This window comes from Athene cunicularia, assembly GCF_003259725.1.
Source record: "Athene cunicularia isolate RWA chromosome 1 unlocalized genomic scaffold, athCun1 chr1_part2, whole genome shotgun sequence".
In the NCBI taxonomy this organism is placed as follows: Eukaryota; Metazoa; Chordata; class Aves; order Strigiformes; family Strigidae; genus Athene; species Athene cunicularia.
The window spans coordinates 1,044,700-1,063,610 of record NW_020799092.1 but is presented as its reverse complement, the minus strand read 5'-3'; the positions used below and the strand labels follow the sequence as shown (position 1 = coordinate 1,063,610).

At 46.3% G+C, this 18,911-nt stretch overlaps 1 protein-coding gene across 1 annotated transcript; it reads left to right on the top strand.

Moving 5' to 3' along the window:
• The first annotated feature begins 1,924 nt into the window (after nucleotides 1-1,924).
• Nucleotides 1,925-16,748, top strand: IL2RB (interleukin 2 receptor subunit beta). The gene is made up of 9 exons (XM_026841143.1): nucleotides 1,925-2,027; nucleotides 2,360-2,486; nucleotides 3,938-4,031; nucleotides 5,191-5,299; nucleotides 6,510-6,658; nucleotides 7,100-7,271; nucleotides 9,132-9,228; nucleotides 11,045-11,129; nucleotides 13,830-16,748. Exons 1-9 carry the CDS (start codon nucleotides 1,946-1,948, stop codon nucleotides 14,658-14,660), a joined length of 1,746 nt encoding a protein of 581 aa, XP_026696944.1. The 5' UTR covers nucleotides 1,925-1,945; the 3' UTR covers nucleotides 14,661-16,748.
• Nucleotides 16,749-18,911: the final 2,163 nt, after the last annotated feature.

The window sequence follows — 18,911 nt, the reverse complement described above, 5'->3', positions numbered from 1 at the left end:
CCTATCCCCAGTTTCAAAGTGATCCTTGCACATGTCCAGACCCCAAGAGTGATATGAATGATCTGTTTGGGTGTCTGAAAGAGGAAGCTATGGGTCTCTTGCCAGTGTCCCAAGAGGACAGGTCCTTCTCGCTCTTTTGCTACCCAGCAACAGCTACAAACTGGTCCCAGTATATCTGAGCACTATAAGCTAACACCTGATCCCTCCACCCTTGTTTCTGCACCTATTGCTTTACCAGCAGGAAGTAGGACGTGGTTTGGGGCTTTTTATTCTCGGCCTCGCTAGCCTTTTCGATACTTTGGGGCCTCGTCTCAGTCTGACAAGGCAAGCAAGCAGCAGCTTCCTGTGCAAAGGTGAGAGGGAGAAGACAGAGAGAGACCACGCACGTTCAAGAGGAACAGCTCTGCAGCAGAAGTGCAGAGACACCTCTTCTCTCATGCCAGCAGCACTGACTGACACCTGGACATGCACTGAGCTAGGATATATCCTCCTCCATCCCTCTCCCTTCCCCTCTCCCCATTCCCCTTACTGTTTGTCGTTCAGCACCTGCTTCAGTCCAGCACCTGCTTCCATCCAACCCTACGACCTGGTCCCTGGTCCTTGGAGACTCCCTTCATCTGCACCACTGGTTGCCTGGAGCTGGAAGGTAAAGGGGGCAATGCCAGCTCTCTCCCACACGGGGGTGGCTGATCTGAAAAGTGTCTTGGAAGGAGTTTCAGTCTGACAAACTGAATCTTGCCGTTGGGGCGGTCTGAGCGCATATTTATCTCTCTGTCTCTCCACAGTCCTCTCAAATCATAACCCACATCTCACAACAACTCCGCCTGTTTTCTTTTTCTCTCTTTCTCTTCCATTTGTCTGTTAATGCATTGTCGTCATGTTTTTCTTCATCTGAACCTAATCTTTTATCACAATGGGAATCGGTATTATGCCTCATGTCAGTCCTTTATAAACCCTCTCCTCTTTCCCCAGGCAGTCCTAGCAGGGTCTAGCAGGACTCTTGTCTTGTTTTACTCAGCTCTGCCTGAGCTGCAGGCTTGCTGAGAGGTAAGGGTGGTTGCTTCTCCTGTGGGCAGAGGCAGACCTCAAGGCACAGATGTCCAGATAGATGAGGAGAGGAGGAGGCTTGGATGAGCAGCCTGTAAACCCAGTCTGTCTAATATGGAGCATGACTGTACAGGCTTTGTAAGACAAGAAGTCTCCCTGGGTGCCATGGGTGGATGAGGGGTGCTGCAGAGTTTCCTAATTACAAAGCCCAAATTTTCCACTACACCAAAAAAGCACAACTCCTTCCAAGGCAGTGCAGGGTCTACTTGGCAAGGATAGTGCATGGTTTGTGCATGACTATGTAATATTTTATGATATGGTAAAGCCTTGATTTTCCAGAACCTGGTAAACAACTTCTCCCTGATTTCCCACCCTGTCCCAAACAAGGCATTCAAAATCTGCCTCCTAAGCAATGAGCTCTGCAACTAGCTTTTGTCAGTTGCAGCTACAGACCCCTCTTACTCAGTAAGCACTTAGTTATTTCAGCCCTAGAGCTTACAAAAAAAAGAAGCTCTTCAAAGCACAAGCTGTGTGCAACCAAGGCAGCACTCTCTACCTGAGTCAGCAAGCAGCCTGAAACAACACATGCGGACTGTTGTGCACTCTCACACACATTTCCAGAAGGCATTACTCCTGCAAACAGCCTATCTGTGCTGCACTGTGAACAGTTTCAGTGCTGAGCAAAGGACCCAAGGCAGGAAAACAGTGAGGTGCTGAGGGAAAAGCACAGACTCTGGAGTAGAAGGGGTATGAGTTTCTGAACCTGGAAGAACGGCACTGGCTTTGAGCCTTGCCCTAAGACAGTGTATACCTCCTGTGAGATGACATCTTCCTAATTTGAATTGCTGAGCTATGCTGGGGGGGGCATCCTCTCTCTTTCAGTGTGTCACCAGTACAGATGAAGCCCTCTTTGCTGCTTCTGTGTCCCCTCTGGCTGTTCAGCCTCACGTTTCTCTTGTGGCCATCAGATTCAGCACAAGGTAAGAAGTGATGTGCTTCACCCATGCCAGCTGGGCGAGCAGGGAGGGTGGTCAGCTGGAGTGGGGGGTCTGCCACAGTGTGTTGCTCTGCAATGCTCATGTTGTAACATACAGTCAGAGGAGGTTGCAATAGTTACAGGTCTCTTATGAGTACATCAGCCTCCAAGGACATAGAAAAGTGAGTGGCTCTGCCTTTCTTACTTGGAGAGAGTTATCCAGCAGAGGAGTCAGGCTGTAACTTGGGATGGGGCAGAATTGTCCAGGGTGATGGTTAATGCCAAACATCATTGCTAATTCAGCCACATTGTTGTCCATCTCTTCTTTGATGGCAGGCACCTCCAGCCTAACTTGTTGGTACGACTCGCGGGCAGCTCTCTTCTGTGACTGGAACCCAGGCAGGGACTTGGTTGAAGCACCATGCCAGCTGGAGATTTTATCAAAGTTAGCTTTTTGTGACAGGTGAGTGACTAGAGAGATGCTTTGAATGAAAATTGTCCTGGAAAGTTTACTGCTTAACAAAAATGTAGGCTCCCCCTCCCCAGGCCAGCTGTAGTGGAATCACAGAGCTGAGGGGCTTTGTTTTGAACTCTGTCACTAACCCCATGTGGGCTGAGATGCAGGCTATTGCTCAGTGTTTGGTAGTACCAAACTGTCTAGCACAGCCCATTTTCCAGCTCCATAGCTCTGTCTGTGCTTCATTTTCAAAAACATCCCTCTTCCTTTGAAGCCGTCCTCTGGACTGAAAGGTATTTCAGTGGAAGGACAATGTATAGAGATGGGGGTGGAGGAGAGCAGAATTAAGGTTATGCAAAGGCCATTTGACCATTGCCAGGATGAGCTGGGATGTTGCACCCTGAGTAACAATAAATGAAGGAAAATATTGCTCCACTTATCTCCCCTAGCCCTTTCATCTCTCTCAATTTATGATGTTTTCCTCTCCCACAGAGGGGTGGGTGTGTGGCCAGTACTGCACTGGGGGCTGGATGAGTCTCTGTGGTCTCCAAGCATGACAACTGGAGCCTCCCCCAAGGGCTTCCCTGGGTGCGTGTCATAAGGAGTGGCTCAGTGTGATTCTTGCAGTGGGTGGGTTGCTTGTGACTGTCATAGAGACACCTCTAACGAGGTGAGATGGGCAAATATATTGTGGGATGTGGTGCATGGACCTAGAAAGCCAAAACATTTATGTTGCTCCATAGGTGCAAATCAGAGACTAGGGCTGGAATTTGGGCTGGATTTGGAACTGTGTCATTGCTTGAGTAGGGCTCTCTAGGACACCACCTCTCCTTACCATCAGACTTGATCTGACCTGGAGCAGGCAGCTCAGTCTACCCTCTCAGCTGAAAGCACATGGATGCTCTCCTACCCTGTTGCCCCCTTGCCATAGCTCAGCTTAGGCTGTCCAGCCACACTTATCAGAGCAGAATAGAGGTCACGGTGTAGTGCTGCCAAGTGTGACATACAGTCCTGGTTGACTGGGATGTGACCTGGTTCAGAAGATACGTCTCACTCAGTACCTGAGATCCTACAGGGCTCAGGTCTCCTACTTGAAGGAGGCCTGTAAACCATAGAGGAGATGAAGTAGGAACCTGTGTTCCAGGGCCACGTTAGTGCAGTTGTGGGCAGCAGATGTGTTTGAGCTCTGCATGCCCTCTGATATTGACAGAAAGCAGAGAAAGTAGCAAGAGGGGTTTGTGAAGACTTGGAAACTGGAAACCTACTGTTATCTTTGGCTTGAAATAACAAAATTTGTCTGAATGATGCAGTGGAGAGAGAAAGTGCGATTACATCCTTGTTGTAGCCTGTTGAGCAAATATGGTAGGATGCAAAATGCTTTGAAAGACCTTTAGTGTTACATAAAGTTTAATGCAAAAGAGCCTCCCCAGCTCACTGGAGTTCTGCTTAAAACCCAGGTTAGTTCCTTTACCTGAGCACTGTGAATTACCCAAGGCAGAACACATGACAGGACTGAGGAGATGCATCAAGACCTTCAGCAAAAACAGTAATGTAAGTAATTCATCTGGGATGTCCTGGCTAATGGCAAGGTGGAAAGGATTTGTATGTGGATTTTGAGGGTATAAATAGTGTGACCCCCAGGAGCAGTATGGAAAGCCTAAACCTAATCCATGACTACAATTCTGGAGTTGGGCTTGATGTTGTGTGTTGTTGATATGCATCACGCCTGTTGGTTCCCCTGCAGGGGGGACTGGCTTTATTGTGAGCTGGGCCATGCTGTTCTGACACATGCAAAAGAGGTGCAGGACAGACAGATCACATGCAGTGTTCCATGTCTCAGTTACCTGGATTTGGCCCTAATCCCCTCCTCTGAGGAGGAATAGATATCACCCCCAGCTCTGAGGTCACCTCTTGACCTTATTTTCCTTGAAGAGGTCAGTACCATTTTCCAGATCATTAACTATTGTGAAGTCTGGTTAGATGTGTCAAAATGCAAGATGTAACAGCAACACATCTCTGGAGCTAATGGTGATGCAAATCCTCTAGCTATTATTTTTTATTTAAATCAGTCTTTCTTAGACTCATTACATACTTCCTTCAGTCATATCCAGAGTTACTGTAGTCCTTGTGTTTTCAGAAAAAAACCCACCCAAATATGAGCTAATTCCCCTTATTGATAAAGTCACAACCAGTCCTAACAACAGACAAGTTTTCTTACATTGGCGCATCATGTGCAAAGACAAATTTCAGGGTTGGTAAACAGCTCCAAAATATTTTCTTTCTAATCAAGATAATTTCCCTATTGCTTATTTAATACTACATGACTTCTGTGACCCTTTAGTATCATTGCATTTCAAGAGCAAAATTTAATATTGATGTCATCTCAATCTTACCAATGAACACAAAATGTTTTAGTAAAAATATTTTTCTCAATAAAAGTCACTCATAGAAAGTAATTTTTTTCCTGTTTAGTCAGTACATACTGCAATCCTACCAAACTAGCATATCACAATATTTTGTGCCCTTCTCACCAATGAACAAAAAAATCTGGTCACATGAGGTTTAAATCTTTGGTTCCTCACTCACCAGTGAGGCTTATGCTTTTCAGCCACAAATATTGTCCATATTTATTTTCAAGTATTCCTAAACCTGTTACACATAGGCTTATTGATGAGGTTTCAGTGTCACTAATGGTAAACTTTCCTTGCAGACTCAATGCTTCACCACTGCAGATCGTCTTACCATGTCTGTCCGTTGCCAGATTGGGGAGAATAGGTCTATACCTGTGCGAATAGAAGATTTCAGTCCACTTGCAAATAGTGAGTATTCAACTGTCTTGCAGAATCTGAAGCTTCCCCATAGCTAATTTATCTTCCCCATCCACCCCTATGCAAAACTATAGCTGATTTTAGACTTGTCTTTTCATTGTCCCCTGTTACAACTAGCACAGATGAACCACACTGACTCCTGCCACTTGTGCCTAAGTAATTGTTTTGCCTTCCTCAGGTTTCCTGAAATAGCCTTCTTCTTTTGAATAACAACAAAACCCCCCATTCTTTCGTATTATTTAGAAGCACAAAAATGAAACAATGATAAGTTCAGTGGTCTGGGCAGGATGGTGAATGGCTTGTCTCAGAATCTCAGAATCTCAGAATCATCAAGGTTGGAAAAGACCTTGAAGATCATCCGGTCCAACCATTAACCTCACACTGACAGTTCCCAGCTACACCATATCCATAAGTGCTATGTCAACCTCTAACATGCAGTGTCATGCCAGCCACTTCCTGTCCTGTCCTGGATCCAGGACACTGTTAAATGACAGTGCTTTGCACTAGGAGTTCTGGCTTCAAACAGGCAATGACAACTCAGCTGACCTCCTGAAAAATTCATGCTGCAAGAAGGAGGGAAAGTCTTGCTCTTCCTCTGCCCCTCCTACCAGATATGTGCTTCCACCCTACTTTAAGCCAGTCTTTGCATCCATCAGTCTTTGCTGAAAGGATTCAACTCACTAATCCAGGAGAAAAAGATCTGCTTGTGTAATTATTTTTGCCAGATGTATGAGTTTAGCTGGCTCAAGGAGACAAAGGAGTCCAATCGAGCTGCTGCAAGGTGAGGCATAAGAAGGCATGGCTGGAGTCAGGGATTGGGAAGGATCAGCCCAGACAGTCTATGTAACTCCATCCTCTGCAGCTGTAGATCTCTGTCCATACAATTGCCTTATGGATCATCCCTACAAGATAGTAGGCATGGTCATGGTGGGGAAATGATTGCATTGACTGCAGGGGCCACTCTCACAGACTCACAGGAGGAGCTGGCTCTAACTAACACAGTCCAAAGATAACAGACCTTTTGCCATCAGTGACAGTGGGGAAGAAGGAGAAGGAGAGAGGGGGAACTCACTAACAGTCTCATGCAGCTGTGGCTGGCTGGAGTCCGTGAGCACAGCCAAGACACCAACCCTGCTGCAGTGAGCTTTGCGGTGAAATTCTGTTATGGATAGAGAGTGCCCTGCTCCTTCTCTCTTTCCAGTAAAGCTGAGGCCTCCAGGAAATCTTCAGCTGGTTAGCAAAACTAAAAACACCTACAACTTAACATGGAGCCTGAATATTTCCTCTCACTATTTGGATGGGGAGCGGGAATACCAAGTGCGGTACAGAACAATGAGTCAGTCCTGGAAGGTGAGTACAGAGGTGGGTACTAGGACCTGTCACCATATGAATCCTGGTCTTTACAACACCTAGGACTTGCTCCTGGACCTCCCCTCAGGACAAAACTAGTTTTGTTGAAGCTGGAGAGCAGATCACACACACACACACACACACACACACACACACACACACTTTTATCCTTGTCACCTGTTGCCAGTGTTTGATGATGACATGGAGGCAGATGGGAATCCTATTTTACTCAGTGTTGTCACAAAGAAATCCAGACAGTTCCAGAACAGAGCTGAAAGGGATAAAATAGCAAAGCAAAGAAGAATTTTCCTCCAGGGTGACCAAGCAGTGCACAGGGTTTAGGGAGCTGCGACAGGTTCTCTCTGAGGGCTGTGGAAGAGATGGGCACGTGAGGCTGTAAACCAGGATGTTGATGATGCTCTAATTTTTCCCTACTCCCAGGATGCCAGGAACTTCACCATCATGCAGGACCAGATGTGGGTGGTATTTGAGAGCCTCTCACCTGACTTGAAATATGAGGCGGCTGTCCGTGCAAGGCCAAGTGCCTTAAGTACCTACAAAGGCGTGTGGAGTGACTGGAGCGAGACAATACTGTGGAGGACACATGCTGACCGTAAGGATCAGAGTCAGGCAGTCTAACTTGGAGGGGGAAATGGGGACTCAGGAAAAACAAGGTAGGAGCACCAAAGCAGGCTGAGAAGCTGGAGGAAAATGTGTAGGGAGGATAGTGTTGACCAAAGAACAATAGAAAGGTTGGAAACAATCTGTCAGTCCTGATCTGTTAGGTCAGGCTGCCTCAACAGGGCTTAAGGGAAAAGACTACCCTGACCCCACCACAGCCCCTCTGACTTCCAGAAGACAGGCAAAATCCACAAGATGTAAATCAGGGATTGCTTCCTCAGAGTTGTAAGGCCAGATGTCTGACCTTCAGAAGCAGGGGCCAAGACTGACATTTTCCCAGGTGCTAATGTAACATAGGAACATAAAGCCAGTTTTCTAAAATAGCCCAGTTCATTGACCAGTGAAATGCAGTGAAACAGAGTGCTCAGCTTCTAAACCAAAGGACACCTGAGACTAGAAAGCAAAATCTCACAGAGAATGAAAGAGACAGACCATGTTAAGTCCCTTCCATAAAGGTCTGCTGAGAATTGCATCAGTTGTTGCCGTGAACCACAGCATGGAGGAGACCTCCAGCCTTGAAAGACAGTGCCCTGAGCAAGTCTCTTTGGTGAGTCATTGGCTGTGGCCTCTGTCATTTCTTTTCTGAAAAATAAGCAGATAGAGGTTATTCCTTTGCATGTCGCCCCCACTCTGCCCCTGCTTAGCCCCTCCCTGTTGTGCCTGGTGCTGGTATAAACAGAGGAGCTATGTTTAGAAAGGGCACTGTGTTGCTGTGGCGATCAAATTTTGACAGTGTGTGATATCAGTGAATAGGTTACAGCCGAAACCAGTTGTCATAGCAACCAAGACCCAGCAATAACCAGATACCAGAGGCAGAGGAGACCAAGTGATCTGAGTAACATCTCAAGGACAGGCAAAGAAAGAATGTCCTGAAAATGTCTCCTACTTCTTTTATTTTTCACTACTATCTCACAATTACTCCAGAGATCCTCTGCAGGCCCAGACCAAGGGACACTAGGGATGGAGGGAGATGAGGGGGCAGGCAGAGGAAACAGGCACTAATATAATAGCAAGACCAAGCAAAGGTGCACTGGGAGATGTGTGTGAATGAGGCAGATTAAGAAAAGTTTTAGATGATGCCAGACAAGCCTGAGAAGTGCTGGCAGTGCTGGAACTGTGGGAACTCAGTTTCTTTCTCCTAATTCTACAATCCAAGTACTAAAATATGGTGGAAAACTGTAACCTTCCACAGCCTCCTAGAGTTTTCCCACACCTCTCCAAAGAAAGAAGCCAGTTCCTTGACACCTAACCATCTCCACCCTTGTTCCTCTTGCCTTCTCAAAGACCTATGAACCCTATGACTCTGTCTCCCTCACTATCTCATAATGCTGTTTCAAATCTCCAATCCCACTTAGGCTGATTTTAAGCTTTCCTTTGCAATGAGACAGACAGGTTGATGGACACTTCAACCAGTAGACTGTGGCACCTCATCTGTGGCAACCCCCAGCTGTGGTGCTGATGGGATATGAACAGGGACTTCAAGCTGTTCAGCATAAATTATCTATTAAGCAATGCCAAATAGACTCTGAAAGCTGTATCAGCTCAAAGACATCCTACACAACACAGTAGAACTCATTTATCTGACCTGTATAATTCTATATAATGTATAATATTACATTATTATATAAAATGATATAAAGGCCCTGTATGCTATAATTTTATAATACCATGTAAAATTATAATAAAGGCCCACTTTTAGCTCCTTGAACAGCCATAGAAAGGTTGCAGGTCCTACCTCCAGAATCCTGGCTAAATTTCCACAGCAACTCCCCCATTCTCTCTCATTTTGCAGAAACATCCCAGCCAGTCATGCCAGATCTTATAGTGGGCAGTTGCATCTTCGTGATCATTGGGACTGCCTTCCTTATTAACTTATGGACCCTGAAATGGTAAATGAGAATCAAGATTTCCTCTCTGTTCCTCTCCTGTATGTTGTGTGTCTTCTCAAAATCTGGATTATTTTTACTTGGTGTTACTCAGGATAGAGAGTTATTTAAAAATATGGTTCATAGCCCAACATTTTGAGGCTGACATTTGTTTGGGGAAATATATCACCACCCAAGATGATGTGGTTTCACCATCGCTGCATTGTGTGGCGCTCCTGTGACCTGATACCATGACCTGGCTGAATTAAAAGCAGACACCTCAGCGTTTCTGTTGCCTAGGGATTAGATGGGTGCTCCCTTGCAGGGATGCGTCAAAACTGTCTCTTAAAAAGCAGGCTACTGAATTTAGCAGTCCCTCAGTAGAGAGAACCAAGCAAGCCTAGGCACTGCTACCTTCTCATTTAAACACTCCAGCAAGAGCTCAGGCAGGACATAGTGACATTTGGTCTTCAGATAAAACTCCTGAGTGAGGAATACAATTCTTCCTTTCTTTGATCTGTGCAGTCCTGGTGTCTCATTATGTGCTGGTAAACCTCTACATGATGCTTTAATGGTCTCTTTGCCAGCTTTTCTACCTAGACAGTGATTTTATTCAGGATAAAGTGTCTCACAAGGTTACCCCATGAAATAATATGTAGACTGACCTGACAGCATGATGAGGTTAGAAATGGCCATAGGTTTTTCTCATCTCAGGACAGAGGCAAAGAAGCAGGGTGCTGATGTTCATGTCAGGGAGCAGGAAGAAATATTCCCAGGGTTGAGGCAGCAGAAGCTGGATGGCTTCTCTGTAAGGAAAGAAGGAAAAGTATGTTGAAGGAAGATGGATATAAAGAAAGTCACTGATCACTGTGTTTTACCTTTAGTCATAACATGAAGGTGAGGAAGTGCTAGCTATATGGCACAGAGAGACATAAAATGGCCTCCTTTCTCCACAGAGTACAATTAACCTGGGAGAACTGGATGGAGGATAATGCTGAGGTAAGATCCAAGGAAGGATTAGACATGCATGAATAAAAATAGCATCTACAGTGATGTAAGGTGGTTTATATTCAAGAACTAGCAAATTCTGATGCTTCAGAGAGTACACTGATTGCCTCCAGGGGCCAGGATGGTCTTTCTTCAGAGCATCCCACAGCAAAGCTTCAGCAAAGAGCTGATAGAATCAGCCAACCTCTCTGAGGGACTGAGGAGTAGATTAGATCACTTCAGTCTGCCTCAGGATGACAACACACTGGTTCCAGTAAAATAGAGGCCTCTGGACTAATGCAAGTCATACTCACATGATCTGCACGGCCAGTGTGTTCTAGCTATACCATGCAGTAAACTGCTAACAGGGCAGAGAGTTGTGGCACAGCTTTGCTAGTGATGGTCCCGCTCAGGCCATGTGGTCCTCTGAGTCACTGTGGTGGCAGCAAAGCAAAGAGGGGGCTGCTAGCAGCAGATGGAGCTTGGAAACAGGGGAGATCTGCCCAGCTTTTCATCAGGACAGGGTCTTAAGGGAGCAAGTGGAGAGGTTAAGGTGACCAGCCAAGGCAGGGAGGAAACCAGTGAACTTTTGGTTGTGCTTCCACAGGGAAAAGGCAGTGTATTTTCCAATGCCAGGTTTAACTGCCTCATCTCTATACCCCTCATCCCTCAGCTACTGTGTTTCAGGCCACTCAAGAGCAAGGAGAACCCTCAGGCTTGTTCTTATTTTACCTCTCTCCCATGCCAGGGCAGTACCCATGAGCTGCAATGCTCTCTCCTACCCCTACCACAGTGCCAGATTGATCAGGATCAGGTCCGGCTTCATTGCTTCTTCTCATTTTCTTTTCTCAAGGTTTAAGAAGATCCTGAAGATTAACATCCCAGACCCTGAGAAATTCTTTCCCCCACTCGTTTCGGTTCATGGAGGTGACATTCAGGTATGGGTCTGGGAACAGAGCCATGTGGTTATGAGGGAGGAATGAGGGAAAGGAGGGTCCATCTGCACATGCCCAGGACAGATAGCCAGTTGTCAGACCTACATGTGCACACGATACATGTGTCTGCTGGGTTCTCCACTCGACTTTTATTTTCTGACCTAAAACCTGACACTCAGTAGAGACATCTCTAATTACAGAACCAATAAACGGTAAGCCACATAAACCTCAGCACCCTGCTTCCCTAACGGGGTGCCTGAGAGAAAGCAAGGAACCTGCAGGAGAGAGCTTGGCCTCTCAGATCCCCTCCCACACCACTTTGGTCCCTCCCTGCCTGTCCTAGGCTGCTCAGCTCTTCCCCAGATTTCCTACTGTGATCCCCTCCTCCTGGCTATGAGCCTTTCCTCTGCTCCTAATGTGAATTGCCATCGTGGTGGATGGCACTTAGCTGTTTTCTGCATTCTTGTTGTCTCTTTCCCTTCTTTCTCCACCCCCACTTTCTGCCTTCCCCTAATCTCTCCATGAGTATGGACAGCTGCAAAGAGACAATCATCATTCTGTGCAGTATTAAAGGAAGTGTCAGATGCAAGATGTGGGAGGTGATTTCATGGAGCATCTCACTTTAAGAATGACAGAAACAAACTGCAGAGGGTCCAGAGGACAGCAAAGCTTTAAAAAGCCTAAGTGCAAAAAGCCTTAGAAAGCTTAAACTACATGAGAAGAGTGCAGAGTAGTGGGACAAGTGTATGCAGCAGGCACCAAAGACACTTTTTCAGTGCAGAAAGAGCTAGAAAATTTGGCTTTACTGGCCATAAAGGCAATGAAATTGCATGTTACTAAACACAGTTTATTTTTAAGGATAATGATTCACTGCAGGATGTCACTCATGGTGAGTGTGGAAATCTAGGCACAAGGCACCTGGAAGAGCACTTTAAACAAGAAATCTACATAGGGCCATGTAGGTGTATGAGAAACTGGTTCAGCACCTAGGAACAGATTGCATGAGATGCATCTCAGTACTGCTTTTCATGTTTCCAGCTTCACTTCATCTCATGGTCTTGTAATTTTTGTTTCTTCCTTTCACTTTCATCCTCCATCCTCCCCTCTAGAAAAAGTCATTAAAAATATAATTAAAAATTAAATAAATTAAAACTGATATAATGGACAACCAGATGCTCAGGCCCAGTCAGCATGGATTTATGAAAGGCAGGTCCTGCCTGACAAACCTGATCTCCTTCTACGACAGGGTGACCTGCTTATTGGATGAGGGAAAGGCTGTGGATGTGGTTTACCTTGACTTTGGTAAGGCCTTTGACACCGTTTCCCACAGCATTCTCCTGGCGAAACTGGCTGCTCATGGCTTGGATGGGCACACGCTTTGCTGGGTAAAAAACTGTCTGAATGGCCGGGCCCAGAGAGTTGTGGTGAATGGAGTTAAATCCAGTTGGCGGCTGGTCACGAGTGGTGTCCCCCAGGGCTCAGTTTTGGGCCCACTCCTGTTTAACATCTTTACTGATGATCTAGACGAGGGGATCGAGGGCACCCTCAGTCAGTTTGCAGATGACACCAGGTTGGGTGGGAGTGTTGATCCCCTCGAGGGTAGGGAGGCTCTGCAGAGAGACCTGGACAGGCTGGAGCCATGGGCTGAGGCCAACTGCAGAGTTTCAATAAGGCCAAATGCCGGGGACTGCACTTGGGCCACAACAACCCCCAGCAGCGCTACAGGCTTGGGGAGGAGTGGCTGGAGAGCTGTCAGTCAGAGAGTGACCTGGGGGTGCTGATTGACAGCCGGCTGAACAGGAGCCGGCAGTGTGCCCAGGTGGCCAAGAAGGCCAATGGCATCCTGACTTGTGTCAGCAATAGCGTGACCAGCAGGGACAGGGAAGGGATCTTACCCCTGTACTCGGCACTGGTGAGGCTGCTCCTTGATTCCTGTGTTCAGTTTTGGGCCCCTCACTACAAAAAGGACATTGAATGACTCGAGCGTGTCCAGAGAAGGGCAACGGAGCTGGTGCAGGGTCTGGAGCACAGGTCGTACAAAGAGCGGCCGAGGGAACTGGGGGTGTTTAGTCTGGAGAAGAGGAGGCTGAGGGGAGATCTTATCATCCTCTACAGCTACCTGAAAGGAGGTTGCAGAGAGCTGGGGATGAGACTCTTTAACCAAGTAACAAGTGATAAGACAAGAGGGAATGGCCTCAAGTTGTGCCAGGGAAGGTTTAGACTGGATATTAGAAAGCATTTCTTTACAGAATGGGTTGATGGGTGTTAGAATGGGCTGCCCAGGGTGGTGGTGGAGTCCCCATCCCTGGAGGTGTTTAAGAGTCGGGCTGTCATAGGCTGACATAGTGCTGAGGGATACGGTGTAGTTGGGAACTCTCAATGTTAGGTAAATGGTTGGAGTGGATGATCTTCAAGGTCTTTTCCAACCTAGACTATTCTGTGATTTCTGTGAAATCTCAAAACAGAGGCTTGCAAGATCTGATCTTGATTTCAAAGTCACAGAAAGATGTATTCTCTCTGAAAATCCTGCAGATAAGACATCATGAATGTGAATTTCCCTCCCCACCACCTCCGGCAACTCTTGCTTGAACAGAGAAAACGTCGCTTGATTGTTGTGATTCTCAGGAGAAGAAACCTTTGGTTCCTCACTGAGTGTTATACTTTGGGTGTAACAGTCTCTCTCCTGTGTTTCTTCCCCATCAGAAATGGCTCTCCTCTCCATTCTCCACATCTTCCTACTGTGTGAACAGCACAACCCCGGAGATCTCCACGCTTGAGGTGATGCAGAAGAATGACCAGGAATCCCAGCTTCTACTTTCCAAGGGAACCCTGACTCCTGATCCTCCCTTGGAAACCAGTGGGCACTCTCTATCCAGCTGCTTCACAAACCAAGGCTACTTCTTCTTCCACCTTTCCAACTCCTTTGAGATTGAGCCCTGCCAGATCTACTTCACCTATGAGCCTTTCACTCAGGAGGGCAGTGGTAGTGAGAATGGGGAGTCTTACCATGCTCTCCCCTCCCCAGACCTCTGCTCACTGGCAGAGAACATGCCTGTGTTTTCCCACAACTTCATTCACTGTGTCAAGGTGACCCGGGGTGTCCAAAACAGCTCCTTTGTGGAAGAGAGAGAAGGTGAAGCCCAGCAGGCCATGGCTATTTCTAGGCCTGTCCAGTCAAGTGAAGGCACCTCACCAACACCGGTTCTGAAACAGGATGAGAAGGTGATGGATAAAGAAGCTTTACAACCTGCTGAGGTTGTAAAGTGCCAGCTGGACACTGACTTTCCTGTCCCATTAGACCTGCATGACAGCAATACTATCAATATAATGGAGGGGAGTGGGAGGGCAAGCCCTCTGACTGAACCCTGTACACCAGCAGCACATACTCCCTCTTCTTTCTCTCAGCCTCCACCTCTAAGACAAAGCCAAGATGAGGATCCATGCAGAATAGCCTTCTCCAGCCAGTTCCCAAACACTGGTGCCTACCTTTCCCTGAGGGACCTCCAAAGCCAGTACAACCATTGTTCTGTTTAAGATCTGCCTGGAGGAAACCCACAGATGGAGAAGGCCTTTTCTGTAGGGAAGGTTAGTTTTTCTATTTAGGACATGAATGTGACTTTGGCATCAAACCCATTGGGACTGTTCTTTAATGAGGCTGGAGAACAGTTACTCTAGAGGTCTGCAAAACCAGGTGTAAATTCATGGATGGCTACCTAGGTAACACTAGTTCCCAAGGTAAGGTGTTAGTGAAATAAACTGCTGGAAATGAAAGAACATTTTGCATGGACATCTGTACTAGTGAGTAGTAAAGCAACACATGGAGAATGATAAAAGCACATAAAAGCTGTTCATGGCTACACAGCTAATGGAGATGTATATGACTGATCCTTAGGCATACAAGCTGACAAGGACTCACCTTCATACCTGTTTCTCTGCTATTACTGGATCCAATGGCATAGAAACCCCTTCCCACACTGCTCAAGTGCCATTCCAAACCTCAACAGCTTGTTTTTTCTTTACCAGCTCCCAGTAGGAGGCTGTGCCAACACTTCCATGCTCTCTATCTCGGTGTAAAATAGCACTCAGATTTGAGGCTGACAAGGCACATGGTCCGTTTGCCTCATCCCAGCCTAAAAACCTCTAATGGGAGGGAGAAATGTCTGAAGAAGTGGATATGAGATTTTGTACGAGGGATAGTAGCACTGCAAGTCAGTGCTGGGGCTGATGATGAAAGGGATGAAGACATCTCCTCCTGAGTGAGCAAGGGTGTAATTTTTTTCTGTGGTGTCCCCACTTCTGTTTTTAATCAGAGATTACATTCTGAGCTACTCAGTCCAGCTTTAGACTTGAGTCTCTAAGGTCAGCTCAGAGCCACAACTGTGTCAGCTGTCTAAGCAGTGCAATGTAAAAAGAAATCCCCATTATTGAGTTAAAAATACTGGGGAAATCCCCTCCCCCACCCTTCTTTCCCTCAGGTGTGATGATGGCAGTAAGAAGAACACACACAATTTCCCATTCTTGCTGCAATATTTTTCATGAAATCGAAAGCCTCTCTGCCCTGCTGGCAGAATACAATTATTTGACTATGATAAGATGATTGCAGAATAGTTCATCCCACATCCTGTATTAGTGGAAAACATCACAACGGTGCTGCCCATTCCTTCCATTGCTCAAGAGAAACCATTGCCTAAGTAGTGACAAAGATGTGGTGAATGAACCCAGAAAACTAACCCACAAATCAGCACCTTTGCTGAAAAGAAAACCTCAATCCACTCACAAAGAATGGGGATAGCAAAGACTACGTTTTTTTTCTTTTTCCTCTGCATTTGCTGATCTGGGTTGAGAAAATGCAACACAGAAGAAAAAGTGGCAAGGCAAAGGAAGACAAGCTGTTCTGGTTGCATCCATTCCTGCATTCAACATCTGTACTGTCCACTTTCTCACCATATTTCTGGACTATGCAGCAGTGGGAAAATACCAGCCCTGTGGTAAAGATTTGTTATATCTAAGAGTTGCTATGTCAAAAAGATTGGGAATATTGATCTTGTTGGTACTTCTGTCACCCCTGTGAGTATCACCCAGAACTGATTCTTCCCTACCTCTGTCTGCACAAGCGTCAAGCTTCCTCTTTGTCTTTCGGTCCCACACTATTACCTGACCTTGCATTATACAGCCTGAATATCATGATTCCCAGCTACAGGGTCACCCACGGACTTGGATTTCACCTCAAAAGATCTGCTCAAAGGAGTTTAGCCTGCCTGCAGCTCAGAAGGCTGGGGGAGCTATACCTCTCTTATCATCAGCTTCTTCATCACCTGCAACTAGACATGGACTGCTCCTTTGTCTCCAGGAGACAGCAGGTGAAAAAGACCCCACAGCTTCCCAGATAAGGAAACACAAGTCTTGCCCAGCTTTTTGCTGTACTTTGACAATCTTCTCAGATGGATTTCAGAAAGAGACACTGAATCCCATGATGAGTAATTTACTATCTTACATGGGCTAAGGATCCTAGCTCTACTGGTGGTTATCCTGTCCCAGTGTAGATCTTCATAAGCTTTCCAATTATTCTTGCTGCTAAGATGAGTACAAAAGAAAAACATTGTCTCCTTGTAAATAAAAGGAATATTACGGAATCTACAGTGTTTTTCTGTCATTTGGGGTGGGGGAAATGATTATTAAGTCTTTCTAGATAGGGGACTAGGCAAAGCTTTGCTCTGACCAATATACCTTTAGCCCTTCTTCCTACTCTCTTCCCCAAGAGATTCGGCCACCTAGAACAGAAAACAGAGTCGGAGGGGACTCTGCTGCAAGCCCCTGAGGATTATCCTGCTGGCTCAGTTATTTTTCCCCCACTTGTGAAAATGCTGACAGCTTTCAACCTGGCAAGCTGTTAGCACTGCATTCACAGCCACGCTGGGTGTGAATGTGTGACACACTGGGGCAGGAAGTGCTCAGCATCAGATCTGATGATAACTGGACCTTTCTTCCAGGAAGACAAGATCATGTGGTCTCATATGTGACTAACCCAGGTTGTGAATACCAGAAACATAACACTCTCAGTGATACAATGCCCTTTCTCTGCTGGGTTGGCAAGAGCTCTTTGGAAATGTCATGTGGGGAGCAGTCCCCTCTCAAGCCAATGTGAACACACAGTGTGTGGTTCACAAAACCACAGAAAGATGCTACAACAGTGTCCATCAGTACCAAGGGCAAACCAAAGCTGAACACCAGCGCTGTGTGGAAAATATTGCACCAACTGCCACAGACATGAGTCCTCTCTTTATCTAAAGCCCAGAGACAGCAAAGATAGATGTCACATCTCTCATCTCCCTCTTTCCAAGATACCTTGTTTGTAAATAGGCAACATCACTCACAGCCCCCTCCCACAACTCTTCCTTTTTTTTTACTGTGGAGAAGCGGAAAGTAAAGGGTACTTGCAGTAAAGGAATTCCTCTGAAGTAGATATGATCAAGGTTTTGGGTCCCTGGTTGATTCAAAAGCATGTGGTGATAGATGTGGTATGCTTGCTTAGATAGATCAGATTGAGATTCTGTATTTTTTATTCTGCTGAAAACACCAGAGAAGGAGGATGTTTCTTTCCAGGAAAGTTGGATATAAAAAAGGTAATGTCTCTGGCATTGGGAAATACCCTCATCTGGATTCTGACCCACTGTGGCAAACCCTCATAGTGAAAGCTTGGAAAAGCCATATACAAATATATATATATGCCTAAAGATGCAGATAGGCCTCAGTTATCTGGGGAAATGTTGTCTCAAAGTAATTTTTAAAAGTGAAAGTTGGTCTCTTAAATCTCTCAGGCTGTTCTGAAAGCATTTCTTATTGTCATTCCATGCCTCAGTTTGCTATATGTACAGCAATGGGTTAGTCAGTATAACCAAACCGACACATTCCCAGACAAACACTGCAGTTTTTCATATGCATTTAACATTTATCTACTAGAATCCACCATGAGGCAACTACAACAATGGTTTTTGGACTTCATGCAATCCCAGACTAATGGTGGCAGAGTGAAAACAGCTCTACCTGCCCAGCTGCCAAAATGAGCCCAAATGAGTTCTGGCGCCAATGAGCTCAGCCCTATCAATGCCACTGGCTGAAGCTCAGCCCCAGGTCAAGAGTTGTCCATGTCCCCATTGCCTCCACCCATTTATTGACAGAATAACTATTTACTTTGCTCTGGCTGGAGCATGATTGCTTTTTGTGAAAAACAAAGGGGCACATACAGAGCTGCAGGGCTGTAAGCAGGAGGTGGTGCAAGCAAGGTGGTTGAGGAGTATCTGGGGCTAGAAGAAAACCAAATGCTTCAGGGAGGAGTGAGTGGCAGTGCAACAGAGTGCATGGAGCCAAGTGTCGGGAGACTGGCCTGTGAGAAGTGCAAGAAGACCAGAAGGAGTCTTGCAGGTCAGGACTAAGGGACACTGCTTTGTTTTCATCTGCGTGACCACTGTAGCAACCGGAGCTGCTGTCTACTGCCATCTTCCCTGCTTCATCCCTGTGCTGGGGAGCACACACTGCGTTTTGCCTCTCCTTCCAATGGGACCAAGGAGGGTAGCTAAGAAATACAGCAGTTGCTCAGCAACTCCCTGTACCCTGAGGAGGACAATGTAACCTATCTGCAGTGGTCTCCTGGGTTGTTCTTCTCTGCACAGCTGGAGGTGCTCCTACCCTGACTTCTTCCAGGCTTTTCCTGCTCAGCCTGCAGATCTTCTCTCCCTGCAAGCCTCCAAAACCTCAATTTCAGAAAATAAAAAAGCCACTGTACGG

What these genes read in the sequence shown, in the direction of transcription:
- IL2RB (XM_026841143.1), top strand. Translation starts at nt 1,946, where the DNA reads ATGAAGCCCTCTTTGCTGCTTCTGTGTCCCCTCTGGCTGTTCAGCCTC. An exon ending in CAATGAGTCAGTCCTGGAAG is followed by an intron (nt 6,659 to 7,099) that starts GTGAGTACAGAG and finishes CCCTACTCCCAG; the next exon opens with GATGCCAGGAACTTCACCAT. An exon ending in TTCATGGAGGTGACATTCAG is followed by an intron (nt 11,130 to 13,829) that starts GTATGGGTCTGG and finishes CTTCCCCATCAG; the next exon opens with AAATGGCTCTCCTCTCCATT.